The sequence below is a fragment of the Narcine bancroftii genome, chromosome 7 (assembly GCF_036971445.1).
Source record: "Narcine bancroftii isolate sNarBan1 chromosome 7, sNarBan1.hap1, whole genome shotgun sequence".
Taxonomy (NCBI): domain Eukaryota; kingdom Metazoa; phylum Chordata; class Chondrichthyes; order Torpediniformes; family Narcinidae; genus Narcine; species Narcine bancroftii.
This window is the reverse complement of record NC_091475.1, coordinates 81,978,852-82,006,120: the sequence shown is the minus strand read 5'-3', so window position 1 is coordinate 82,006,120 and position 27,269 is coordinate 81,978,852. Positions and strand designations below refer to the sequence as shown.

Below are 27,269 nucleotides of genomic sequence, written 5' to 3'. Positions count from 1 at the left end.
TTCCTGTACTTTATTAGAGTCTTCATTAGGTGGGCCTGGTTGAAGATACCTGTAATGATAGGGAAGGCATCAGGTGTGCTGTTTCATGGCTGCTGATCACAGTCTTCATTCTTCCTTCAGTCATAATTTTCAGATTTCACTGATGGTATGGGAAATAAGAGAAGCGCTTTCCTCTGAAGATTAGCAGGTACAAAGAATGAGCTCTTTTAAGATCAGAGTTTGGCACTTCAAAAGACAGGAATTCCTAAATGCTCTTCCCCGCAACAAAAGCTATTGGAGGCCGGAGATGTTTTTCAAATTATTTTTGTAAATCAGAGTTAAGGAAACAAGGGAGTGATTTAACAAAGTGTTGAGAACACGAGACTTAATCTTTTTCTCATTTGAAGATTTTTTTTTAAAAATACGAATTCAATCGGAGAAATAAGGAATTTAATTTCATTTGATTTGCATTTGTTCATTAATGGTCTTGCTTAATTTTGTAGCTTTTGACATCAAGTACCAATATATGGATTTTGGCATTCAGCGGAATGGTAAGCAAACTTATTGATTCAAAGAAGTTCATTATCTGTGGTTTTAATTTTACTCTCAATGTGATGCTTTTTTTTTAAGTTACGACAAAGCCATGATATGCATTAATTGTATGACTTCACGGATTTATGTTGGCTTTATAGAATGGAAAAGGGCTGTTTGACCTTTGAGCCTCTCCCACACAAAGTCTAATTATCCTACAAACATCTATTTAGTTATCCCTATGTACTTACCCGGCTTCCCCTTAAATATTATTTGCCTCAACCTATGGTAGTGAGTTCCACATTCTCACTATGCTTTGAGCATTGACATTTTCTCCAGTATCTACGGAGTTTATCAGTGACTAATATTGCATTTATTACCCCTATTTCCGTTTTCCTCTGCTGGCAATAACACTTTCTCCAGTTGTGTTCTGCAAACTCTCTGAAACTGAAAATGATCGGTACATTTTGTTTCAATTGGTGATATTTCTCCATAATTGGTAACACATTGTTAGACTCCGTTTTCCTGTGGAACTCACAGTAACTATCTTTCAGTAATATCCTTTTAGGCAATAGATTGTTCACAGGTTATTGTAAATTATTTGGTGACAGAAAGATCATTCAATTTAAGTCAGAGGATGAGAAGTATTTCATTGATGCAGTCAAGGTATGTTGTAATTTTTTCAACCTCTTGTCATGAAAGAGGATTTCACAATAGACCACTATCGTAGCTTTTGTGTAGACCACTATTAATAGCTTTAACAATGTTGAGGGGAAAAACTAAACACATCACCAATAAACACTCCAATTTTTAATGAATTTCACTAATTTCATCCACTATAAAGCCTTTTAAAGTACCATCAGTATGTACTATATTACTCAATTGACATGACAATCTTCATGAGAACATTGAAGTGCAAACAGCAAATAACTATTTGGCAGCTATAAGCTGTGCCCATTGTCATTTTAAACTGACTAGATAAAGTCAGCTGTGGAAGCAAAAGGATAGTCAATGTTTTGTTCAAGCCCTTGCATCAGGACTAAGAGCATCGAGGGGAGAATAGGCAGAATAAAGAGGAGAGAGGGAGAGGCAGAGGCTAGCAGGCAAGTGCTGGAACCAGGTGAGGAGGGAGATGATTTGTAGATGAAGCCAGGTTGTGTCAGGGGAACATCAAAGGAATTCCATGTTCAGAAATCCTACATTGGTTGAGCAGTTACTAAAGCTAATGTTGTTTGAGTTCTTGATTCAGAGGTGAACATGCACAGAGCATTGTAGGTTTAAGTCCAATAGAGTTGACTACAGGATTTCAAGACGAGGGGAGACGTCTCTAAGTCAACGATGTTTCCATTTTTATTGCACCTCCAACATAATGTCCCAAAAAAAGTTTGAGAAGAAACCACTCAGAGATTTATTTTGCACTAACTGCAACTGTGAATATTAATTTAGCCATTCTTTTTATTTATTTTCTCTTTTTCTTTCTCAAAACACCTTGTGGTAATTTTAAGTTGTTGTATTTTCTGCACCTATGTGAATGCAGCAAGTTAGAATGTTGACGTATTTGTATGTTGCATTTCTTCTTTGGCTTGGCTTCGCGGACGAAGATTTATGGAGGGGGTATAAAGTCCACGTCAGCTGTAGGCTCGTTTGTGGCTGACAAGTCCGATGTGGGACAGGCAGACACGGTTGCAGCGGTTGCAGGGGAAAATTGGTTGGTTGGGGTTGGGTGTTGGGTTTTTCCTCCTTTGCCTTTTGTCAGTGAGGTGGGCATTTATGCATTTGACAATAACCCCTCAGACTCATAAAAAGAAAATAGATACGTTTTCCTGAGGGATGATGAAAGAGATGAGTTGAGAAATAGTTTGGAAAAGCAGAAGAAGGGAGGAATTTCAAAGCCTCAAGTCTCAACTGTGAGAAGAGAAAGCAAATGGATTCTGAGGCTGAAATTTCTTGAATATGAAAGGACTTGATTCAAAGCATCGCTGGACAAAGAGGAGAGTGAAAAAACACACAAATGCTGGAGAAACCCAGCAGGTCAAACAGTGCCTTTATGTAGCAAAGGTGAAGATACCTCAGGCTTGAGCCCTTCACCAAGGTGTGGGGGAAACATGAGCGATGTCTGAACAAAAGGCGGGGGTTGGGGTGGTGAGGTCACTTAACCACGGTGTCAGCAGAATCCTGTGTTTTACCTCCACAAAGAGGAGATTGATCGGTTTTGTTGAGCTCAGATAATGGATTGAGAAGAATAAGGGGGGAATTTACAGAGTCAGTTTCACAAAGGAAAGAAAATCATTTCAGCAAGACGTGCAAAAAACAATTCTGTTCATTGTAACATATTGTGTTATGGGGTTTTGCTATGCACACAGTTTTTCTGCATTTCCAAAACTACACAAATAAGTACATTTGAGAAATAGGTTTCAAGTTCTGAGGTTGTGAAAGTCGTATATCAGTGTGTTTTGTTTTCTTGTAAATGAGGTTAAGGGATTAAATTGAAGTCCAAAAATTAGGAAATGTCTAGTTCATGCAAGGATGTAGGAAATTGCTTTTGCTGCGAGGAGCATCATTAATCAGAGGAAATGTTTAAGTTAATTGGAAAAAAAAATTGAAAGATAATTGGAATTTCTATGCAAGGACAGTGTAAGCAGTTAAAACAGAAATTTTCAAAAGGGAATTGGATAAATACTTGAAAAGGAAAAAGTGCAGAGCAGTGTAAGAGCTGAATAGACATGAAAATAAAACAAATTAATGTCCTCTTTTCAGCTGTAAAAATGACTATTTATTCAATGAGAGTGAAAATTGTGGCCAGGAATAAGAAATGACAGAGGGAAGAACTTAAAGATCAAGTTGTTTCATGCCAAATATTGATGTGTAAACTGCCCACCACTTGGAAAATAAAATAATAGAAACACTGAAGAGGGTGCAATAGAGATTTACAAGGACGGAGACAACTTTGACACTGTCCTTGATGTCAGTGCAGCCCCTTCACTCCATCCCCAGCCATACATTTGCCCAGTCTTGCTACTGTTCAAGACTGACAAGAAATCAAAAAGGCCAGATCCAAACTCAAAAATAACAGGTTCTTGGGAACATTGCTGCCGAAAACCTAAAGCTTGTTGGTGAAGAGTTCCAGTCACAGATCTACAATTCTGTGCGATACATGAAAGTGGTGGAGAAACCCGGTAGGTCATGCAGCATGAAGTAAAAGACAGTCGATGTTTTGGGCCTCTGCATTTCATTGGGAAAGTGGAACAAGAAGTTGACGTCTGAATAAAAAGATGGAGGGAGAGGAGAGGAAGAAGCACAGGCAAACAAGTAAGAGGTAATAGGTGGATACAAGTGAGAAGAGAAAGTAATGGAAGTGGGAGAGGGCAGAGGGCAAAGAAGGGTAGCTCTTTGATCGGACAAGGAAGGGAAGGGGAGTGGGGAACTGGAGGAAATTAATCAGAGGGAAGGAAAGAGACTGTGGACGGGGGGTTAATGGAAATTGGAGGTCAATATTTATACCATCAGATAGAGACTGCCAAGATGGAATACATGTTTTTCCAGTTTGCTGGTGGCCTCAATTCATCAGTATGCAATGCCATAGATGACAGGTTATTGTGGTATTAAAATGGTTGGCCATTGGAAGATCCTTGCTATTGCAGCAGACAGAGCAAAGATGCTCCACAAAACTTTCTTCCAAACTCACTGTTGCAGAGGATGCTGCATCAGGAGATCCAGGTGGAATAATTAACTCCCAACAGATTCACAGGTGAAGTGTTGCAGTCTCCAACCAGATGGCATAAATATTAACATCTCCAATTTCTGTTAACTTCCACCCCATCTCTCTCTTATCTGACCCCTCTGTCACCTTTCCTCCTGGTTCCCACTTCCTGCCCTTTCTTCTCCTATCAGAGAGCTACCCTTCTTAGTCCTCTGCCTCTCCCTTATTACCTCAGCTTCTACCCTCTCACCTCTATCCACCTATTACAATGAAACTCCTGTTATCTGGAATTCAAGCCACCAGTAAACTCAAGCAATTGGCAAAAAAAAAATCGAGGAAAATAAATAAGAATAAAAATTTCAATAAAAGTTTAAAATTGTAAAAGTAAATGTTCTCTTAAGTACACATAAACCTGTGGAGAAGATAGGAACAAAATTTCAGCTGGTGGAGTGCCTTGGCCACGCTTTGTTCATAGCAGCTGTTTGAATAAAGTTGTGTTGGTATAAAATGATGTTACCCAGGATGGAGAGCTGGTTGATGCTGCTCGCTGTTGGGGTGACTCTCTAAAAGTGTCTCCTTATCCCTGATTAGTAAGTGTCTTTATCTTTATTATATACAGATGGTCCCCTACATACAACCTTTGTGACTTAAGACCACCCACACATATGACCAAAGAAAATACGATATAAATTTTTTTTTTAAATGAGGAAAAATATGTAAATATAAAAATTATGCATCAGATCCTGTGGATAGGTGCTGTTTGTTATGATGGATCAACGTGGTGCAGCCACAGGCCGGGAGGGCGCAGAGACTCTGCTGCCGTCAAATGAGTTCTATTTTCAGGACATAAAGGCAGTGCTGGACCTGGTGTTCGAGGTGGGGGAGGTGAGCGCAGGCCACGTGGCAATGGGTAGACAACGGGTCTTTCCAGTGCCATTGCTCCAATTTAAGAATCTGTTGGCCCTGAGTAACATACGTCCAACTTCCATCCATTTCGAAATCTGACCAGTCGGTCAGAACGGAACTTGGGCATACATCGAGGACCATCTGTATTATTAAATATATTAGTAAGGCTTTATCTGTAAATAGTTGGGGGGGGTGGGGGTAAAGGATTCATTATGATGTTATTGTTTGTCTTTCGGGTGGCTCCGTGGAGGGGGAGGAACCTGCAGATGCACGACGATTAAATGTTTTCAAAGAATGTGACTGAAAATAAAGTAAATGCTTTTCAGGTTGGATGGGAAAGTTAACACAACGTTGTTACAGCGGCAGCAATTGGGACTGGGTTTTCAAATCTGGTCCTGTCTGTAAGGAGTTTGTATGTTCTCCCCATGTCTGCTCTGGTTTCCTTCCACCATTCAAAAATGTACTGGGTGTAAAGGTCAATTGGGTTAATTGGCCGGCACAGGTTCTTGGGCTGAATGGGCCTGTTACCATGCTGAATGTCAAAATCTAAACCTAAAATCTATTCATACAAGTGAAGTTTGTTCAGTGTAATTACAATATGGTGTTTTTGTCTTTTAAACTATTTATTCTTAAGGCAGGTGTATTAGTTAGGCATTGTAAGAGTGAGTCTCAAGCAAATGGAAAACTCACTTATCTGACATCTACCAATTCCTGTAGGTTCCAGATAACAGGGATTTTACTGTATGTCTTACCTGTTAGCCTGTACTCCTCCCCCGCATATTCCTTCCTTCCCCCACCTTTTTATTCAGGAACCTGCCCTTTTTTCCAGATTCCTGACTAAGGGCTCAGGTTCGAAACATTGATTGCCTTTTACTTCCTGTGGATGCTGCATTACCTGATGAGTTTCTCCAACACTTTTGTGTAGCGTGCTGGATCCCAACATCTGCAGATTTTGTTATTTAAATGTACAATTCTGTTGTTGTAGCGATAGTGACTGCGATTGAAAGCAAACCACAGGTTGGTGTGAGTTTCAGTTCCAACTGATTTTATTCAAATGCTTGTGCGTGCCGTTAAGGGCAGGCACAAGCCCAGCCCTGCATTGACATTGACGTCATCACGCTGCCAAGAAGCGCGCGCTGCGGCTGAGGCCACGATACATTCCCAAAACCCGACCACACCATCTTAACGCAGCTGCCCCGTTATCATGGCTGTGACATGAGGGACTGGTTCACCTGCACCACCCGGCTTTAGTGTCTCGCCACTTTGGCTGGCAGCGGTCCCCATCTTTTGGGCTGAGCTGTAACCACTGGTTACACCACGGAGAGGGCGGTGTGGGCGTTGGACCGCGAGTGGGCCAATAGGGTGGCGCTCACCAGTGCGTCCTTTGTAGCAACAAAAGTCTGCTGTTTTCAGGCTGTCCGCCATAAACAGTTCCTCTCTGCCCCCAATGTCCAGGGTGAATGTCTTGCCTGCCCATTTCAAGACTTTGTAGAGGCCTTCGTAGGGCTGTTGGAGCGGGGCTGGGTGTAGGCCTCGGTGAAGAAACACAAAGTCCTTGGTGGCTAGGTCCTTAGGGATACACGCTGGCTGGATTCCGTGGTGGAAGGTTGGGGGGCGCCAATGCAGTTAACATTTTTCGCAAGTCCATTAGCAGCATCCATGCACCCGTGTTGAAGTCCGCACCCGGGCAGAGGAACTCACTGGTTTGGGAAAGGGGTGCGCCATAAACCAGCTCCGCGGAGAATGCTTGCAGATCTTATTTGGGGGTCATCCTGATACCCAACAGGGCCCAGGGGAGCTCGTCCGTCCAGTTTGGACCGTCCAGTCACACCATTATGGCCGATTTGAGGTGGCGGTAGAAGTGCTTCACAAGCCTGTTGGCCTGGTAGGCGGCGGTATGTTACAGCTTTATTCCCAGGAAGGTCACGAGTTGTGTCCAGAGGGCAGATGTAAACTGGGTTCCCATGTTGTTGGTCATGTGTGCTGGAATTCTGAACCTCACGATCCAATGGGCGAGTAGCACCCTGGCGCAGGGTGTCTTTGAGGGGAATGGCTTCTGGCCACCTCGTCATGCAGTCAACCACCATAAACAGGTAACGAGCATCCCTGGATACCAGCAGGGGGTCCACAATGTCTATGTGGATGAGCTCGAAATGCTTCACTGGGTGGGTCGAAATGCTGCACCAGGGTCTTTACGTGGCAGTGGACTTTGGAGGTCTGGCATTGGGTGCAGATGCGCGCCATCTGAGGAACCTGCCTCTTGAGGCCGTGCCACACGAATCGCTCCACCACTATGCACATTGAGACTTTGATGGATGGGTGCACCAGGTCATGGACCATTTTGAAGGCTTGCTGCCTCCACTGTTGTGGCACTACCGGATGCGGTGTGCTGGTGGAGACATCGCATAGTAGCGTGTCGGGGCTGTCCGGCAACTTGAAGTCCTTGAGGCGGAGGCCGGTGATGGCAGTGCGGAATGCTTGCGTCTCACTATCGCCCTTTTGCACCTGTGATAATTAAGCGTAGTCCAGTCCGGGGGCTAACATATGGATCGTGGGTCGTGAGAGTGCATCTGCCACAACATTGTCCTTGCCAGCTAAGTGCCGGATGTCCGTAGTGAACTCGGAGATGTAGGAAAGATGTCTTTGCTGGCGCATTGACCAGGGGTCCTTAGCCATGACAAGGGCTTGGGTTAGGGGCTTGTGGTCTGTGAAGACCGAATGGCCTGCCCTCCTGGAAGTACAGGAAGTATCTGATCACCAGGTAAAGGGCTAGGAGCTCCCTGTTAAAGGTGCTATATTTGAGTTCCGGAGGGCGAAGATGCCAGCTGAAGAACGCCAGAGGTCTCCACTGACCTTCCACTGATTGCTCCAGTCCGCCTCCCATGGCTGTGGCTGATGCGTCCACGGAGAGGGCGGTGTGGGCGTTGGACCGCAAGTGGGCCAATAGGGTGGCGCTCACCAGTGCGTCCTTTGTAGCAACAAAAGTTCCTTCAGCCTCCTTTGTCCATGCCAGGGTCTTGATTTTGGTGGTGATCATTGCGAACAATGGGTGCATGATGTGGGCTGCCCCTGGGATGTTGGGTGCTGTCATGGATAGATAATTGGTTGAGAAATAGGAAACAAAGGATTGGGATAAACGGGTCATTTTCTGGATGGCAGGTTGTAACGAGTGGGGTCCATTAGGGGTTAGTGTTGGGCCCTCAGTTGTTTATCATTTATGTCAATAATTTGGATGAAGGGATAAATATCTACATATGCAAATTCACAGATGACACTAAACTGGGTTAGTGTAAAGAGCGAGGAGGATGTCAGGAAATTGCAAGGGGACTTGGACAGGTTAGGGGAGTGGGTGGAAAGATGGCAGATGAAGTTTAATGTGAGTAAATGTGAGGTTGTCCAATTTGGAGGCAGAAACAAGAGAGCAGAGTATTATTTAAATGGTGTTAAGCTAGGGACTGGGGTAATGCAAAGGGATCTGGGCGTACTTGTTCACCAGTCATTCAAAACTAGCATGCAGGTTCAGCAAGCAGTGAAGAAGGCAAACAGTATGTTGGCTTTCATAAAGAGGGGATTGGAGAATAGGAGTAGAGAAGCCCTCTTGCAGTTGGACAGGGCCCTGGTGAAACCTCACCTGGAGTACTGCATCCAGTTCTGGTCCCCACATTATAGAGGGAGTGCAGAGCAGGTTTACAAGGTTAGTTCCCGGGATGGCAGGATTTTCATATGCGGATAGGTTAGAAAGACTTGGATTATATGCGATGGAGTTTAGAAGGATGAGGGGAGTCATGATTGAGGTATTTAGGATTATAAAAGGGCTTGACAGGGTGAAATCAGAGCACATGTTCCTTTGAGGCTGTCAGATTGTGCGAACTGGCAGATGGCCGTGACCTTCTCTGCTGATGGGGCGGCCCCATCTGCCGTGATAGTGTGGCCCAAGAATTTCAAGGACTCCTTGCCAAACTGGCATTTGGCCACGTTGACTGTGAGGCAGAGTTCTGCTAGGCGGACAAACAATGTGCGGAGGTGGGTTCTGTGCTCGTCATGATCTTAGTTTGCGATGAGGACGTCGTCGAGATATATGAACACAAAGTCCAGATCCTTGCCCACTCTGTCCATCAAGCGTTGGTATGTTTGCGTTGCATTCTTGAAGCCGAAGGGCATTTGCAGGAATCGAACAGGCTGAACGGGGTGACGATGGCTTTCATTGGGGTGTACTGGGATCTGATGGTAGCCCCGTTTGAAGTCAACCTTTGAAAAAACCCTTGCGCCATGCAGGTTGGCAGTGAAGTCCTGGATGTTGGGGATGGGGTGTCAGTCTGGCATAGTCACATCGTTCAGGCAGCGGTAGTCTCCGCACAGGCTCCAGCCGCCTCAGGTTTTGGACACCATGTGGAGTGGGATGCCCATGGGTTGTCTGATCTGCAGATAATCCCCAACTCCTGCATATGGGAGAACTTCTCCTTGGCCAGCTGTAATTTGTCAGGGGGAAGCCTTTTGGCTTTGGTGTGGAGCGGGTGGCCCTGTGTTGGGATGCGGTGCAGCACGCCATGCCAGGGCATGGCGGAGGTGAACTGTGGCCGTAAGATCGCTGGGAATTCATCGAGGATGCGGGCATATTCATCCTTGGGGGCGCTGACTGCGGCTATGCCCGGGTCGCAAGCACTGATGGCCTCGAGGTGGACTGTCTGGAATGTACCAGGCACTTGCCTTTGAGGTCAACCAGTAGGCTGTGCGCTTGGAGGAAGTCGGCCCCAAGATCGCTGTGCCCACTGAGGCCAGGGTGAACCTCCAACGGAACTTTTCTCTACCACGTGCTGAAAGTTCTGATGTTAGTGCCGTTGGCTGCCCGTAGTGTGAGGCCTCATGATCGGGTGCGGGTTTCCAGGGTGGTTGGTGGGATGACACTCAACTCAGCGCCGATGTCGACCAGAAATCGCCGACCACCTGTCTTGTTGGTCAAGTGGAGGAGGCTGTTGGTGTGGCCAGTCGTCAAAGCCATTAATGGCGGTTGACCTGGTCATTTCCTTGGATAGAGCATGGTTGCCTGGGCTCCCCAGTGCTGGTGGTAGAAACACCTTGTGTCGTTCGGACTCTCTGTCTTGTTCTTGGGGCACATTTGTGGTCGGCTAGGTCTGGGGTGCATCACCTGACTCATGGTGGCCTCATTTTCCCGTTTCATGCGCCATAGGACGTCTGCTCAGGCTGCAACCTTGCGTGGGTAGGAGAAGTCTTTGTCGGCCGACAGAAACTGGATATCATCCAGCATCTGTTCTAAGAATGCATGCTCAAACATATGGCATGGTCAGTGTCCTTCTGCTAGGGTGAGCATCTCGTCCCTGAGATTGGACAGGGGCCTGTCTCCAAGGCCATTCAGGTGCATGAGCCTGGCGGTGCACTGGTGTCTGGACAGGCCAAACATGCTGAGGAGTAGTTGTTTGAGTACAGGGTATTTACCCTCCTCGGATCAGGTCGTCCACTCTGGCGGCTGTTTCTTAGTCAAGGACTCTGACTGAAGTTATCTGCCTGAGATGAAACTGCTTCCGCTTTCCTGAAGCATCTGGAAGGGGGGCAGTTTTACAGCGACTGCGATTACTGCTGCCACGTTCATGATTGAGAGGCCAGAAATGCCTGGACTCGTTGAGGTCACCAATGTAGCGATAGCTACCGCGATTGAAAGCAAACCACAGCTCGGTGTGAGTTTCAGTTCCAACTACTTTATTCGAATGCCCATGCACGTCTGTAAGGGCGTTGACGTCATCATGCTGCCGAGAAGCGCGCACTGCGGCCAAGGCCACAATGCACTCCCAAAACCTGACGGCGCCATCTCAACACGGCTGCCCCGCTCACGTGGCCATGACATGTGGGGCCAGTTCGCCTGCATATCGATGTGCACCACTACATTGTCAACATTTGGGAATAGAAAGGTACAGCAGGGCATATCTGAGACAACATGCAAATAAGGGTCGAATATAGACAGTAAATGATGGGGCTTTAGGAAGTTTTAATGATCAGAAATACCTTTGGTTACAAATCATTGATCCCTGAAACAGGCAGCACAGATAGGTATAGTAAGAAAAGTATAGCAGATGCCTGTTGTATCGATTGTGGCATTGACTATAAGAACAGGGACATCATGTTACAGCTTTGTAAAATGGTAGTTAGCCTACTCCCAGGAAATCATATGTAGAACTGCTGCCACATTAGACAAAAGATGTGATCGCAATGGAGAGAGTACAGAGGATATTCTCCAGGATCAGATGAAGAATTGCTGGAGGAACTCCACTGGTCAGTTAGCATTTCAGGCTCCGACCCTTTATCAAGGTAAGAAGGAAGGTGATGATATTGTGTATATAAAGTGGGGGAGGGGCCCAGAAGTGATAGAACAGATGGTGTGAGAGGTAGAAAAACAGGTAGAGGGAGAAACCATTTGGTGGTGGTGGGGGGGGAAATGAAGGTGTGGGTGGAAGAGAAAAGAAGTACAGGAATAGGTAAATCAGAGGTGGAAACAATGGCTTATCTAAAATTAGTCCAAACAATGTTCAAGCCATTACATTAAAGGTTGTCCATAAGGAACATGATGTGGTTTTCAAGTTCACATTTGGCCTCACTGTGACAATGGATCATTGATCCATGTTGACTCTGGATGCTCAAATACGATTTAATAATAGATTTTTTTCTTTTCTGATGATGGTTGATTAAGTGAAGAATATTACTGTAATGGACATAGGTAGTCTCAATGTGGTCTTGTGCACTGAGAGTAAAATATGACTCAAAAATTACAAACAATTTCTTTCAACTTTTGACTGCTGCCAGAGAGAAAGATAGAGTCAGTCATCATGATTGTTCGCTAAGACAGTAGCTTTGCCCCTCCAGTGAGTATCCACAGAAAATTTCCACATCCAATGACACATTTGGTCTCTTGCCATCAGGTTGTCAGCAGCCTTTCTAACTATGAATTAGTATCCACAACATCATAAATCGAGGAATGTATAGGTGGAATCTCTTTGGATGTAATGGTTAACTTTTTTGTAATAAGTGCAGAAGGCCCTTACAGAAAGTTAGTTAATCTATCCATGGAGTGAAATGTTTTAATTTTACAGTCAAGTTCTAGGGGTTATCAAGAGGCCAGCCATTTAATACTATAATTGTCCTTGAAAATTTTATATCAGAGAAGGAAAATTGAGCTACATTTGTAAAGCCTCCAGCACAAGTTTGTAGCTCATGAAATAGTCACTGTTACAATCAAGGAAAGAAATGTGGGTGCAGCAGCTTTAATAATGAGACAAAATTAGATTATTTGTGTTTGTTGGATGTTAAATATTAATCAAGATACCAAGACCCTTATATTTTAGGTAGTGTCACGGGGTCTTGACTATAGAAAAGACAGATGGGACCCCAGTGTTTGTGCCCCAGCTGTGCTGCACTCCCTCAGTTTAGCAGTAATTTATCAGACTAGATAATCTTATTATCACTTTCCTCAGATTTAGATTGAGGTTGATGACAGGAAGAAGAGTTGAAGGTGAACATCTGAAAAATACTTGTTGATCTCTTGTTTTTTTTTCCCCATGGTATATCTCAAAGTGACAAAAATATTCAGATTATATCTTGCTTCTGGGTAAGACAATCCAAAGCTTTGTGATGCATCAAGAAACAGCACCTTTACCTAATTTTATCAAGATGGTGATAAATTAGCCACTTTTAAAGTATTTCCCTGCATTGGACTTCCTGTTTGCATTAATTAAAGCACTTAATTGACCTTGTGAAAACTTTAAAGCTCTGTTTTTAGCATCCTCCATGTACCTCTGCTCAATTCCCCGAATAGTGGTGGGGAAGGAGGTGTGGGCGCAAATGTAATATTTCTAGCTGTCATAGGGATAGGTGCCAAGAGGGCAATTAGTGGGAAAAGATGAGTGGACTAGGGAGTCCCAGAGTATGCTTCACTTGAAAAGACTGTTTGAGGCCCCGAATCGGAATCTTCAGGGGTCATCTACTGCATCCGGTAGGCAAGTTAAGAAATTTCTGGGGCTTTGACAAAGATCTTTGCATCCTCCCTAGTGACAAGAGAGTGGTTAATGATTTATCCTTGTTTAATAAGGGAAAAAGGATAATCCAGGAAATTATAGGCCACTAAGCCCCACATCTGTGATAGGGAAACTAATGGCAAAGGATATTTCAGGATGGGATTTATGCATATTGTTCTGGGGTTCTATTGTTTTAGAAGTGTAGAGAGGGAGGGATGAAAAAGCATTGTGAGCCAGAGGTGGCATTGCGAGCCAGAGAAAATGTTGCACCAGTGCCTTGACAGGAACAATGATGAGTTACATTGCAGAAAACTGCTGGAAAATGTGGACAACGTGGAGAAGACAAAAGAGATGATTGTGGACCTCACGAGGACCAGGTACAACCACCCTCCACAACACATTAATAGCCCGGTAATGGAGAGACCAGAGAACGCTAAATTCTTTGGAGACCACTTATCAAGTGACCTATCCTGAATACATAACATCTCCTCACTTGTGAGTAAACTGAGGAGGACAAGACTACCAGTCACCATCCTGTCAACTTTCTGCAAGAACTCGAGAGAATCCAAGCTGGCTGCATCATAGTGTGGTACAGTTGCTGTAGAGCATTGAATTGGAGGTCATTCCACAGGGCCACAAGAGTGGCAGAGAGGATTACTGGATTTTCCCTCCCTCTTCCCATCGACACGATCTACCGGATCGTTGTTTGATGAGGGCTCGCAAAAGCGCTGCAAACCCTCGCCAACCTGCACATGCCATCATTCATCTACTCCTGTCAGGTAAGAAATACAAGAGTATCAGAGCCAGAATCACCAAGCTGAGAAGTAGCTTCTTCTCATGGGCAGTGAGACTGCTGAATGACTGAAACAAACTGCTCATAAAAGCCCTCCTAGACTCTACTTATTTAACATTATTTATTTATTTATGTACTGCATATGTATTGTTTGTCTGGATGTGTTATGTCTGAAAGTGTGCTTGCATGCTTTTGAACAAAACACCGGAAAGCACTCTTTCGTTGGGTTGTACTTGTACACTAAGATGACAATAAACTTGAACTGGATGGCTCATCTACTGAGAATATGTAGATGGAAATGAGGAATGGGAAAGGGATGATCTCATGAATGGGACCACCCAACAGTCAGCCAGAATTGAGGAGCAAATCTACAGAGAGATATCCAACTGATGCAAGAAACTAAATTATGATAGTTATTGATTTTAACTGTCCACATAGCGACTGGGACTCACATATAGACAGAGAAATGACAGATGGAGTTTCATCCAGACACATGGGACGTGTTGCACTTTGGCAGGTCAAATGTAAGGGGAATGTATGCAGTTAAAAGAGAGGCTCTTATAAGTATTGATGTGCAGAGGAATCTGGAGGTCCAGGATCATAGATCATTGAAAGTAGATCAGGTGGTCTACTTGGGTTCATTCTGCAGGGCATTCACAATGAAAGTAAGGAGGTCATGATGCAGCTACATAAAACTTTGGTTAGTTTGCACTTGGAATACTGTGTGCGGATCTGGTCACCCTATTAGAGGAAGGCAGGAAAGGTGTGGAGGCTTTGGAAAGGGTACAGAAGAAATTTACCAATATGTTGCCTTGTTTAAAAGATATGAGTAATGGGGGAGGGATTGGTCAAATGTGATCTTTTCTCTGCAGTGTTGGAAGCTGAGCGGAGACCTGATGGAGGTGCAAAAAGTATGTTAGGGTGGACAGTCAGAATCTTTTCCCCAAGGCAAAAGCATCATTCACTAGAGCACCTGTGTTTAAGGTAAGGGGGAAGAAATTTAAGGGAGATGTACAGGGCAAACATTTTAAACAGAGTGATTCTGTCAGTAAGGAGTTGTAGCTGGACAAATTTCCTGCACTAGGCCCTTTCAAACTGCCAGGTAAAATGAGGTTAACCAGGTAATTTGCATGGTTAGTGACCCATTTACATAGTGTGTTGAAAAGGTCCAACCAGGTAAACCCGGTTAGAACCCAACTGGATCCCTGACCTACCTAAAACTTACCCGGACATTGTGCTCAGGCAGTTTGAAAAGGGAAATGGCTGACCCGGTTACTCTGGTGATGTCAGCACTTGCTCACTGGAGTCACAGGGAAATCTCTGGCTGAAGTGCCACGATCGGGGGGGAGAGAGGGGTCACTGGCACGGGACCCGGGGTATGGAGGGGGAGAGGTCACTGCCATGGGGGGGGGGAGAGAGTGGGGCCACAGTCAGGGGGAGTGAGGTCGCTGCCATGGGGGGAGAGGTCACTGCCGTGGTGGGTGGGGGTGGTGACACAATCAGCAGGAGAGTGGTCTCTGCCATGGGGGGAGTGCGGAGAGTGGGGGGAAAAGAACTGCCGCTGCTGTGAATGCCGCTTCAATTCGCAGTGACGGCTCAACGATCGTGGCAGCGAGACATTGCTGAGGGGGTGGGTGGCGCAATTGATGGGGTGGGTGTTGATTGATGATGGGTGTGGCGACTGACAGGAGGGAGGGTGACTGACTGTCAGCCTGTGGGAGGGGGGCGGGGGAGGCAGGGGAGACTGACTACTGATAGTTCCCATGAGTGCATGATGCAGGGGCGGGATCCCCCTTAAATCTCTGGGTTGGTGATTTAATGGATAGATCCCCCTACAGTTTAAAAGATGCTTCCAGCACTTTTGCCCCAGTAATCACACCCAGGTCCCAGGAGGGCTACCCAGGTGCTGCAGTTTAAAAGGGGCTATTGGCATTCTCCCTAATGACCCACAGGCAGAGCAAACCTTTGCCCTACTGCTATCCTCTCTGGAAAAAAAACAAAGAAATCCATGCCTCTTTTTACCAGTAACTCTGCCCAGCCATTTTTTGCAACTTTTTTCAAACCAATATCTCAGCATTTACACTCGTTCACACCTCCAATACTGCCACAATAGCCACCCAGAATGGCCACAACATGACACCTTTTTATTAGCTGTATGTCACATGGCCACTTTTAACTCAATTGCCACTTCTGCAAGATCCTCCTCCACTCACTCAACTCTTATTCCATTTCAGATCACTTCGATTGTTGTCCTCTATTGTTTAGTTTTGATGATCTACAACATTTCTTGGGAAATTCCATTCAGCTTTAAGTTAAATTATAAGAGTAGCATCTTAAATATTTGACACTTCATAACACCTTTCATTTTAATACATCAAAATATTCCGCAGCATCTAATTAATCTGGAAAAAATAATAAATGGACTAGTTGTCAAAATGGTTGGTTTCTGACTCTAAAGAGGTTCATGAATATATTGCAAGGTGTCTGACTCAATAGTTAAAATTGTGTTGAAAATTAATGCTTAGAAAGGCACACACATCTATCTGTTAATGGAATAAAAATGTTAAACAAATATATTTCATATTATTAATAAATGGTAATATATTTTACAACTTTTGACAATGTCAGGAAATTATACAGGGTTCCATAGAAATATCACCCCATGTCTTTCACAGCATCCTTTTTAGACATCAAGCTTTTAAAAAAAATTGTAAACCACAATGTAGATAAACTTGCTGAAGAACAAAGTGTTACTTAAGACAGGAATTAAGGTGCAATTTCCTGTACTTGTTTTTTGCTTTGCATGTCATCATCAAATTTATGCTTTGCTTTTCTCTTTGAAAGAGCTATCAACTTAACCCCATTCACCTGATGATCTCTTTCTCCTTAAATAAACACCCCACTTCAAATTTTTATGCAGTGCACGTGACCTTTTGAGGGATAACCATTGATGGATGGGGTCTGTGTTGGTTACAGTTTCGATGCAATTAAATTCATCTCAAGATTAAAATTTAAAATAATGATGATTGTCGATAAGTTGCTGTTGAAGTTATTAAAGTATTAAAGAGTAAATAAGCACTTGTTTTACCGTGGCTGCTTCTAACCAACATTTCAGGTAGTCATCCTGATGTCTACTCCTATGGAAAGGTTTAAAGGGGGGAAAATAAGAGCTGGAGAAATTTTTCTAATTTTATACAGTCAAACCTGATTGCGATAGCAAGTCTGTAATGCAGATTGATAGATGGTTACTTTCTTTTTAAAATATTTTAAATTGATTTTAATAAAGCTTATAAAATAATAATACATTACAGAGATGATAGGAATAGTTATCTTTTCTTCTTTGGCTTGGCTTTGCGGATGAAGATTTATGGAGGGGTAATGTCCACGTCAGCTGCAGGCTCGTTTGTGGCTGACAAGTCAGATGCGGGACAGGCAGACGCGGTTGCAAGGGAAAATTGGTTGGTTGGGGTTGGCTGTTGGGTTTTTCCTCCTTTGTCTTTTGTCAGTGAGGTGGGCTCTGCGGTCTTCTTCAAAGGAGGTTGCTGCCCGCCGAACTGTGAGGCGCCAACATGCACGGTTGGAGGCGATATCAGCCCACTGGCAGTGGTCAATGTGGCAGGCACCAAGAGATTTCTTTAGGCAGTCCTTGTACCTCTTCTTTGGTGCACCTCTGTCTCGGTGGCCAGTGGAGAGCTCGCCATAGAACACGATCTTGGGAAGGCGATGGTCCTCCATTCTGGAGACGTGACCTACCCAGCGCAGTTGGATTTTCAGCAGCGTGGATTCGATGCTGTCGGCCTCTGCCAGCTCGAGTACTTCGATGTTGGTGATGAAGTCGTTCCAATGAATGTTGAGGATGGAGCGGAGACAACGCTGGTGGAAGCATTCTAGGAGCCGTAGGTGATGCCGGTAGAGGACCCATGATTCGGAGCTGAACAGGAGTGTGGGCATGACAACGGCTCTGTATACGCTAATCTTTGTGAGGTTTTTCAGTTGGTTGTTTTTCCAGACTCTTTTGTGTAGTCTTCCAAAGACGCTATTTGCCTTGGCGAGTCTGTTGTCTATCTCGTTGTCGATACTTGCATCTGATGAAATAGTGCAGCCGAGATAGGTAAACTGGTTGACCGATTTGAGTTCAATGTGCCCGATGGAGATGTGGGTAGTCATGGTGGGGAGCTGGCTGATGGAGGACCTCAGTTTTCTTCAGGCTGACTTCCAGGCCAAACATTTTGGCAGTTTCCACAAAACAGGACGTCAAGCGCTGGAGAGCTGGCTCTGAATGGGCATCTAAAGCGGCATCGTCTGCAAAGAGTAGTTCACGGACAAGTTGCTCTTGTGTCTTGGTGTGAGCTTGCAGGCGCCTCAGATTGAAGAGACTGCAAACTGTGCAGTACCGGATGTAAACAGCGTCTTCATTGTTGAGGTCTTTCATGTATATATAATTAATAAAACAATCATTGTATCAAAAACAAATATAAATTGTAAAACATCCATAATTCATAGTCCAGATAAAAAAAGGAAAAGATAGATAAAATGGAATATAATGAAAAAAGGAACAAAACAAATGAAAAAAACTCAGTTCCCCTCCCTAACAGTGTTGCCAGATGCTATATATGATTATTATTCAAAGAAAAATGAAGGGAGAAAAAAATATGAAAGAAAACATAGAAAAGACACATCAGATAATTCAATTAAATTGAAAAGAAATTACCTTATATTTCGGTGTGTAAGTCAAATTGTGAAACCCTTAAAAATATCTCAAAAAGGAGGCGTCAACATATACTTTTGAGACCTTAAATTCACCGAAAAAAATACAGATTGACATCAATTCGGCATCTAAGTCAATGCTGGAAGCACCCCCCTCAGCTGGCACTGCCACTCCCTGACACCTCCCTACCGCTGGGCACTGCCATGACCATTGCTACCTGGGGCCATGAGGTTGCCGTCGCTTCTTCTGCCTGGTAGGCCGAGATTCCTTCTCCCAACGGGAGCACAATGTCACCGTTGCAGCTCCATGGGCCATCACCATTGCTGTCTGGTAGGCCAAGGGTTTTTTTTAACTTAATTTACAGCTTTGTTACTTGTGATTGAGGTGTTTTAAAAAATTTTGGGTTGGTCTTGGGAGGCCTGGGCAGCCCAAAAAATAGGGGTCGACTTAGATGCCAGATATACCATAAAACCCTTAAAATTAGGCTGAAAAATGGGGTTGACATATGTCAGTTGGCTTATATGTACGGTATAAAATAAGAGAGTAAGTCATAAATGACCCCACAGCATCTGAAATCTTATATCTGAATTATTAATTGATTAACGAATCTTTTCAATATTTAAACAAGACATGATGTCACACAACCATTGATCATGAGTAGGTGGTTCAGCCTTCCATTTAAGTAAATTCACACGGCTTGCCAAAAAAGAGGCAAAAGAGAGAACACAACTCTGAACTGAAGACAAAGAAGAAGAATCATTCCCTCCCACTGTACTGAAGAGGGCCACCAAAGTACTCAGTATCAAATATATAGTAAAAATCTAGACTGACTGTATCATGATGTTGTAGCGGCTACTACGGTAGAGCTACTAAAGTAATGCAAACACACACACCAGATTAGTCAACTGAAGACAGACTTTATTCAGGTTTTACAATCTTCTTTTATACTCCGCATGTCCCGGGCTCCACGGGGCAAGGTGGGACATTGCTATTGGAATGCTTTCGATCCATGGGACCGGCAGGTTTAAATTGATCATTGTGAGTTTTCCTGCACCTTCCAGCAGGATATTCAGTAGGACAACGCACCATTCTCCCACACGCAGTACCGCTCTGTTAGGTGAGTATTCACCTGTTTGTTTATTTGTTCCGCAGCCCACAGAACCATGCCGGTGACAGTTCACGACGGCGTGCTGCATGCTCGCTCGGCCCGCTACATGTCTGCTACAATAGTTTGAATAAATAGATGTGGATTGGGACACAATTCTTAAATTGGTTAATAACTCTTCGTTATGTTCCTTTCATTATTTATTACAATTTAAGGTGGTACACAGAGCACATATGTCTAAGGTTAAATTGTCTCGCGTGTACTCTGATAAGAGTTCCTGTTGTGACAGGTGTAAGAATAGATAAGCATCATTAATTCATATGTTCTGGACTTGTCCTACTTTATAAAAAATGCAGGCAAGAGGTTTTCCGCATTTTGTTTACAATTTTTAATGTAAATTGTTTATTATTATTTTTGTATTTATGGTTGCACGCATCTGCCATTTTGGGGTTGGATTGCCAGGAGTTATTTTACTGGACTGGAAAATCCAGCAACATGAGTTCAAATCACTCATGATTCAGTTAATAAATAGCTTGTATCAGTAATAATGGTTATGAAGCTTTTGGATTGACATTAGATTCCATCTGGTTCACCTTATTCCCATCTGACATTATACTTTATATATCTCTGACTTTCTTATCCAGGTCAATTCTGTGCTCAGAGAGTATGGTTGACTCTTCAATATTAAAGTGGCCAAGCAATAGTGGCAATTAGTGATGATTAGTAAATGGTGGCTTTGAGAGTGAACTTCAGCACCCATAATCGGGCAGCGCAGTTGGGCAGCTTCCCATTTCCAGAGATTGGAGACCCATAGACCCAGGTTCCATCCTGACCTTGGGTGCTGTCTGTGTGGAGTTTCCACATTCTCCCTGTGACCTTGTGAATTTCTCCAAGGTGCTCGCATTTCCACTCGCATCCCAATAATGAGTGGTTTGATTGATTGTTGTAAATTGTCCCCAGTATGGACTCAGTGGACCAGAGGATCGATGTTGTACAACTCTGATTCTAATAAAATAAAATTAATCCTGAAATCACCAGTTTATTGCCTTATGGCTGAAGTGTTAAACTGAGTATGATTCCAGTTGACGTCAACTTTAGCAGAGCATATCATTGTGCGTATTTAAAGTGGTATTGTAGCGGCTACTATGGTAAACCAAAGACTGGTTTATTGAAGCTTTACAAGAGGCTTTTATTCCCTGCCTGTCCCAGGCTCCACGGGATAAGGTGAGACCTTGTTAAGGGACAGCAGCAGGTTTAAATTGAGCCTTGTTAACGTCCTGTGCCTTTCAGCAGGGGACCCAGCTGATCAACGTGCCGTCCCTCGGCACTCAGTACCGCTAGCATGCCAGCCCTTAGGTAAGTTCGTGCACTGCACTGAGGTGACAGTTCGCATTACCGTGCTGAGCGCCCGCTCGGCCCACTACCCAGCTACTGCAGTATGGATAATTCACCATCACAGTAGTCTTACCAAACCATGGTAGTTTTGAAACTCCATTGCTGGGCATTAAAGATAAATCAAACCCCAAAATGTAACTAAATTTCTACTCGTGACAGAGTCCAGAACCTGAGGACATGGTGTCAGAGTAAGAAGATGTCAATTTAAAACTGAAATGGGAAATCATATTTTCTCTCAGTGCTTTTTTTAAAGCTTTTAGGACTCCATGCTACAGAGAGTGGTGGGATAGCCTTTGGGCATATTTTTAAGGCTGAAATAGTGAGATTCTAACATAAGGGTTTGTGATGAAAAGGCAGAAAGGTGGACAAGATATGTCAATTCAGCCATGATTCCACAGGTAGAATAGGCTCAAGGGAACAGGGACTCCTTTGGCCACTTTTTATGTTCTCACGATCTTATTCTTCCTTATGGGAGATATTTGGGTGGTAAAGGAGGGCAGATGCCTATGGGATTAAACAGGGATAAAATTCTAGTTCTCTGCAGCAAAATAGATATGATATGCAGCTGGCCTGGATATTTTCCAAAATACAGTTTTCATGAGTATTCATGTAAAATTTAGTCTCATTTGTCTGAACAATCTGCCCACGAGCATTGATTCAAATACTGGAAATGAAAGCATATATGGTTTCAGTGCTATTTATGGACACTGAAAGGGGATGTAGAATAATGATGAAATGTTTCAGTCTGAAAAGTGTCAGTTAACTCCATTTGTAAAACAGAAAATCATGTCAAAGCGTCGAAGTGGAAGAATACATTTATATCCAACTTGTGAAGAGTGATATAATTCAATTGAGAAGTGGAGCAGTTGTGGAGATGTAATGTTTTACTTGTCTGGCTTGACCTGCTGAGATTCTCCAGCACTTTTGTGTATTTCACTCAACCCCAGCAACTGCAGATTTTCTTGTTTAACTCCAGACTAGAAAGCATTCTTTATCATCGCATTACAGCAAATCTAGGAAACTGTACTTTAGACTAAGAAACGTTCCTTATCCTCGCATTACAGTGAGTTAGGAAACTAAAATGTGGACTAGGAAACATTCCTTATCCTCGCATTACAGTGAGTTAAGAAAGTAGACTGCAGATTGGAATCATTCTTTAATGTCACGTTTCAGTGAGTCTGAGAAACTAGATTTTAGACAAGAAAACAATCCTGATCGTCACCTGACAGTGAATCGAGGAAACTAGACTTGACGAGGAAACCTTTCTTGCAGTCATATTGTTGTCGTGCACTTCAATTTGAAGATTAGAACGTGTTATTTTGTTTTATTGTAAAACTTTTTTCGTTTTTTTTCAGCTCTCTGGGATCATGTACCACTGTAATATGCTGAAAGTCCAGCAGTTGCTTTACGTGCCCGAGTGGCTGGCCAGATGTGCCTCGTTGACCCTTGAACCTCTCTTTGTATCTGCTGACCCCACTCATGATAGTCCCATAGAAATGGGTGCAACACTGGAGATCCAGAGGCAGCAGAGGACCGAGCTCCTGGATCAACAAATCATGCTGGCTCAGCTGAATCAGAACAACAGGAGACGCCGAGGGCAGGTAGCAGCCGATGATAATGGACAATATTTTTCATCTCTTTCCCACATGTTTCTATGTGTCTCACTCAAAAGCTAGAAACAAACCAATAACTTGCATGGAAATTTATAGTGCAGGAGTAGTCCATTGGCTCAAATAGTCTGTGCAATATTTTATGTTCAGCACAAGTCTTCAACCTCCTTTAGTGAACTCTTATCAGCTTTAATTTAATTTAGATACGCAGCACAGTAACAGGCCGTTTCAGCCCACAAGTCCATGCTGCCCATTTTACACCCAATTAACCTACAGCCCCAGGTACATTTTGAACAGTGGGAGGAAATCGGAGCTCTGAGGGAAAACCCACGCAGACACCAGGAGAATGTACAAACTCCTGACAGACGGTGCGGGATTCGAACCCCAGTCCCAATTGCTGGCGCTATAAAGGCATTGCGCTAACCACTATGCCAACCGTGTCGCCCTAATATCCCAATTTCTTACACCTTACGTACCAAACTTAATTTATGTGATGTGGATGTTGCTGATACGACTGGCATCTATTCCCCATCTATATTGGCCCTGGAAAGGTGGTGAAAATGTTGAGGGAGAAACACTGCAACAGGAGAAAGCCTTCAGCTTGGTGATAAGTGGCAGAGGATAGTGGTGGAAGGATCCTTTTCTGATTGGTAGTCTGTGACCAGTGGTATACCGCAGGGATCAATGCTGGGACATTTGTTGTTTATGATGTATATTAACAACTTGAAATGCGAATGTGGAATGAATGATTAGCAAGTTGGCAGTTGACATGAAAATTAATGGTGTTATGAATTACAAGGAAGATTGTCCAAGACTACAGCAGGATAGAGATCAAATAGAAAGTTGGGTGCGGCATTCTCAGGTGGTATTTACCCCTGACAAGTATGAGAAGATGCATTTTGACAGGGCGCTAAGGAATATTGGTAAACAGAGGGACTATGGAATTTTCATCCAGCGAAACCTGAACTGACAAGACAGGTAAATGGAGTGGTGAAAAAAGTACATGATACACTCGCCTTCAAAGGTCAGGGCACAGGAAATAAAAGGTGAAGCATTAGAGAGAAAAGGTACGCTGTCATGTTGCCTGGATTGGAGAAAGTTATGGGGAGAGATTGGTTAGGCTTGGCTTATTTTCCCTGGAGTGATGGAGGCCAAAGGTTGTGATTTCCAAAATTATAAGGCTAAATAGTCAGTTAGTAAGGTTACCAAAAACAAGAGAGCATTATTAAGAGGAAGTTTAAAAGTGGATTGAGTGGAAAATACTTTTTACCCACAATAAGTAATATCTGGGGTGGTGGAATTAGATACAGTCACAACATTTAATAGATAATCGGACAGGTAATAGGCAAGAGGTAGAAAGATACAGTCATAATGCAAACTAGTGCATATGGGCAAGAGGTTGTCATGGACATGATGGGCTGAAGGGCCCATTTCTTTGCTATACAACTCTGATTTATAAATAATAATTGGCCCAGCACAAGTTGCCATCAGTGGAAGAAGGCAAACGAGCACACCATCCCATTCATGTAGTCGGGTTTCCTGACTTCATTTCCAAAAAGACTGACTGTAATGTCTTGAGGCCTGTATGCAACAATTCACAGGAGACTTTTCCCATCCGAAGTTTGTAATATGCAGTAATCTAATGCCACAACGTCCCTTATCTCAACCCAGTGCAGTATGCCTCACACTTTCCTTGAAATCAGGCAATCACAGTGAACACATTCACAATTTGCACCACCTACACCTACTCAATCAGTTTATCTAATAGTAGTTTGCAAAAAATCTTGTGATTCCTGTGGTAAAAACACAATACTGGAGAAACTCAGCAAGTTCAACAGTGTAGTTTAAATAATAAAGATAAAGATACATAACTAATGTTTCAGGCCTGAGCCTTTTATCAAACTATCAGTAAAATGTAGACAAGGGCCTGAATAAAATGGTGGGCAGGGGGAGGAACACAGGCCCATAGGGAAGAGGTCATAGATGGATAAGGGAGGGAGGGCACAAGGGAAAACATGGAGATAGCTCTTTTAATGAAGAGGGAAGAGGGTGGAGAGCTGGAGGAAAAGGGACAGAGGGATAGGGAAATGAGGTAGAACGTGGAGTGTTCGAGTAAAAACCAGAGAAGTTCATGCTAATGCCATCCAGCTGGAGAGTGCCCAGACATAATATTAGGTGTTCCAATTTATCGGTGACCCTGGTTTGCCAATGCATGAGGCCATGAACAGACATGTTGGTGCAGGAGTGGGGTACAGAATTGAAATGGTTGGTCACTGGGAGATCTCCATCACTGATGCAGACAGAGAAAAGGTACACAGTGAAGCAATCTCCCAGTCTGTGTCTAGTCTCTCCGATGCAGACAAGGCCACAAAGGGAGCACCGGATGCAAAAGATGATCCTCACAGAAACTATGGAGTATAATTCTTCACACCTTGTCTCCTGAAAGGATTCCATTCCTTTCTCTCAATTTCTCTCTCTGTCGCATCTGCTCCCAGGATGAGGGATTCCCTTCCAGATCATCCAAGGTGTCCTCTATCTTCAAAAAATGTGGCTTCTACTACCACCATCAATTCACCCTTACCTGCATCTCTTCCATTTTCTGCATGTCTACCCTAGCCCCCTCTGTACCAAGATGCAAGAAGAACAGGGTACCCCTTGCCCTCACCTTCCAAACCACCAGCTTCCACATTCAACATATTATCCTCTGCAATCTCCATCACCTACAATATGATCCCACCACCAGACACATCTTCCCCTCTCCGCCTTTAATAGAGACCACTCCTTCCATGACTCCCTCGTCCACTCATCCCTTCCTACTTATCGCCCCCTTGGCACCTATCCCCATGACAGCAGGAAGTGCCACACTTGCGCCCACACCTCCTTCCTCATCACCATTCAGGGCCCCCAACAGTCCTTCTAAGTGAAGCCACAATTCACTTGTGAATCTGAAGGGGTCATATGCTGCATCCGGTGCTCCCATTGTGGCCTTTTCTACATCAGAGAGATTGGATGTAGACTGTAAGAGTACTTCAATGAGCACTTTTGCTCTTCCAGTGGCCAACCACTTCAATTCTGCACTTAATTCCTGCGCTGACATGTCTGTCAGTGGCCTCATGCCCTGCCAAACCTGTACCACCCTTGAATTGGAGAAGCAATAATTTTATGTCTGGGCACTCTCCAACTGGATGGCATTTATGTTGACTTCTCCAGTTTCTGCTTGACCACTCCATGTTCTCCCACTCTTTCCAATCATTCTATTCCTTTTCTTGCATCTCTACACCCCCCTTCCCTCTCCATTCAGAAAGCTGGCCTATATTTTACTCTTGATAAAGGGCTCAGGCCTGACACTTTGGTTATGTATCTTTATCTTTGCTACGTTAAGAACGCTGTTTGACCTCAAGTCAAGTCAAGTCACCTTTATTTGTCATTCATACCATGGTCGCACGGTAAAGATGAGGACTATGGAGCGTATTTACATAACCATAAGTTAGAATAGAAGTTAAACACATTAAAATATTAATATGTATACAGTAAATGTCCATGGTACACTATCCGCATATGTTCTGGGAATTCAGGAGCCTGATGGCTTGGGGGAAAAGCTGTTGCCCAATCTGGACGCAAGGGCCCGAGAGCTACAGTACCTCCTACCTGATGGCAGAAGGGAGAGCAGTTTTTGTGAGGGGGGTGTGGAGTCCTTCACAATGTTTATTGTCTTTCACCTTCATTGAGTGTTGTAAGTGTTCTTCATGGTAGGAAGAGAGTCCCCAATGATCTTTTCTGCTGATTTCACTATCCTCTGTAGGGTCTTGTGGTCCGAGGAGATACAGCTTCCAAACCAGGTGGTGATGCAGTTGCACAGGATGTGCTCAATGCATCCTCTATAGAATGTAGTGAGGATGGAGGGAGGGAGATTAACTTTCCTCAGCCTTTGCAGGATGTAAAGGTGCTGCTGGGCTTTCTTCGCTATGGAGCTTGTGTTAAGGGACCAGATGAGATTCTTCTCCAAGTGCACTCCAAGGAACTTGATACTCTTGACTGTTGAGGTCATCACCTGTTTTTACCAATCTCACAGCATCCTAGCACCTTCATGTTTCACTTATGAATCCTAATTTTTTTTTTGTGAATTGATTGTTGAAAGCAGTCTGAGGTTACAATAAAATGAGTGATGAATCTACTTAGAGTGTGTCCAGCACTGAGAGAGATCAATGTAAGCAAGTATTAACCATATAACCATATAACCGTTTACAGCACGGAAACAGGCCATGTTGGCCCTTCAAGTCCGTACCGGTTCACTTGAACAACTCCACTAACTCCTCCGCAAACTCCTGAGGAAGTAGAGGCTTTTTTCATGATGCCATTGGTGTGTTGGTTCCAGGAAAGATCTTCTGAGATAGTGACTCCCAAGAACCTACATTTGCTCATCCTCTATTGATGACAATAAAACAATCAAGTCATTAAGGAAAAGTTCTGATAGGTTCACAACCTTGCGGAAAATTTCATAGAATATGCTGGGTTTCTTGA

At 43.8% G+C, this 27,269-nt stretch overlaps 1 protein-coding gene across 3 annotated transcripts in view; it reads left to right on the top strand.

Moving 5' to 3' along the window:
• The window catches only part of ubac2 (UBA domain containing 2), a 256,211-nt gene that overhangs the window by 175,619 nt on the left and 53,323 nt on the right, over positions 1-27,269 (top strand). For 2 of the 3 annotated variants that reach the window (XM_069890516.1, XM_069890515.1), the window contains exons 6-7: positions 483-530; positions 22,494-22,739. In XM_069890516.1, the coding sequence (XP_069746617.1) occupies positions 483-530; positions 22,494-22,739 (294 nt within the window). The remainder of the gene's footprint in view (positions 1-482; positions 531-22,493; positions 22,740-27,269) is intronic. The other variant, XM_069890517.1, reaches the window with a different exon arrangement.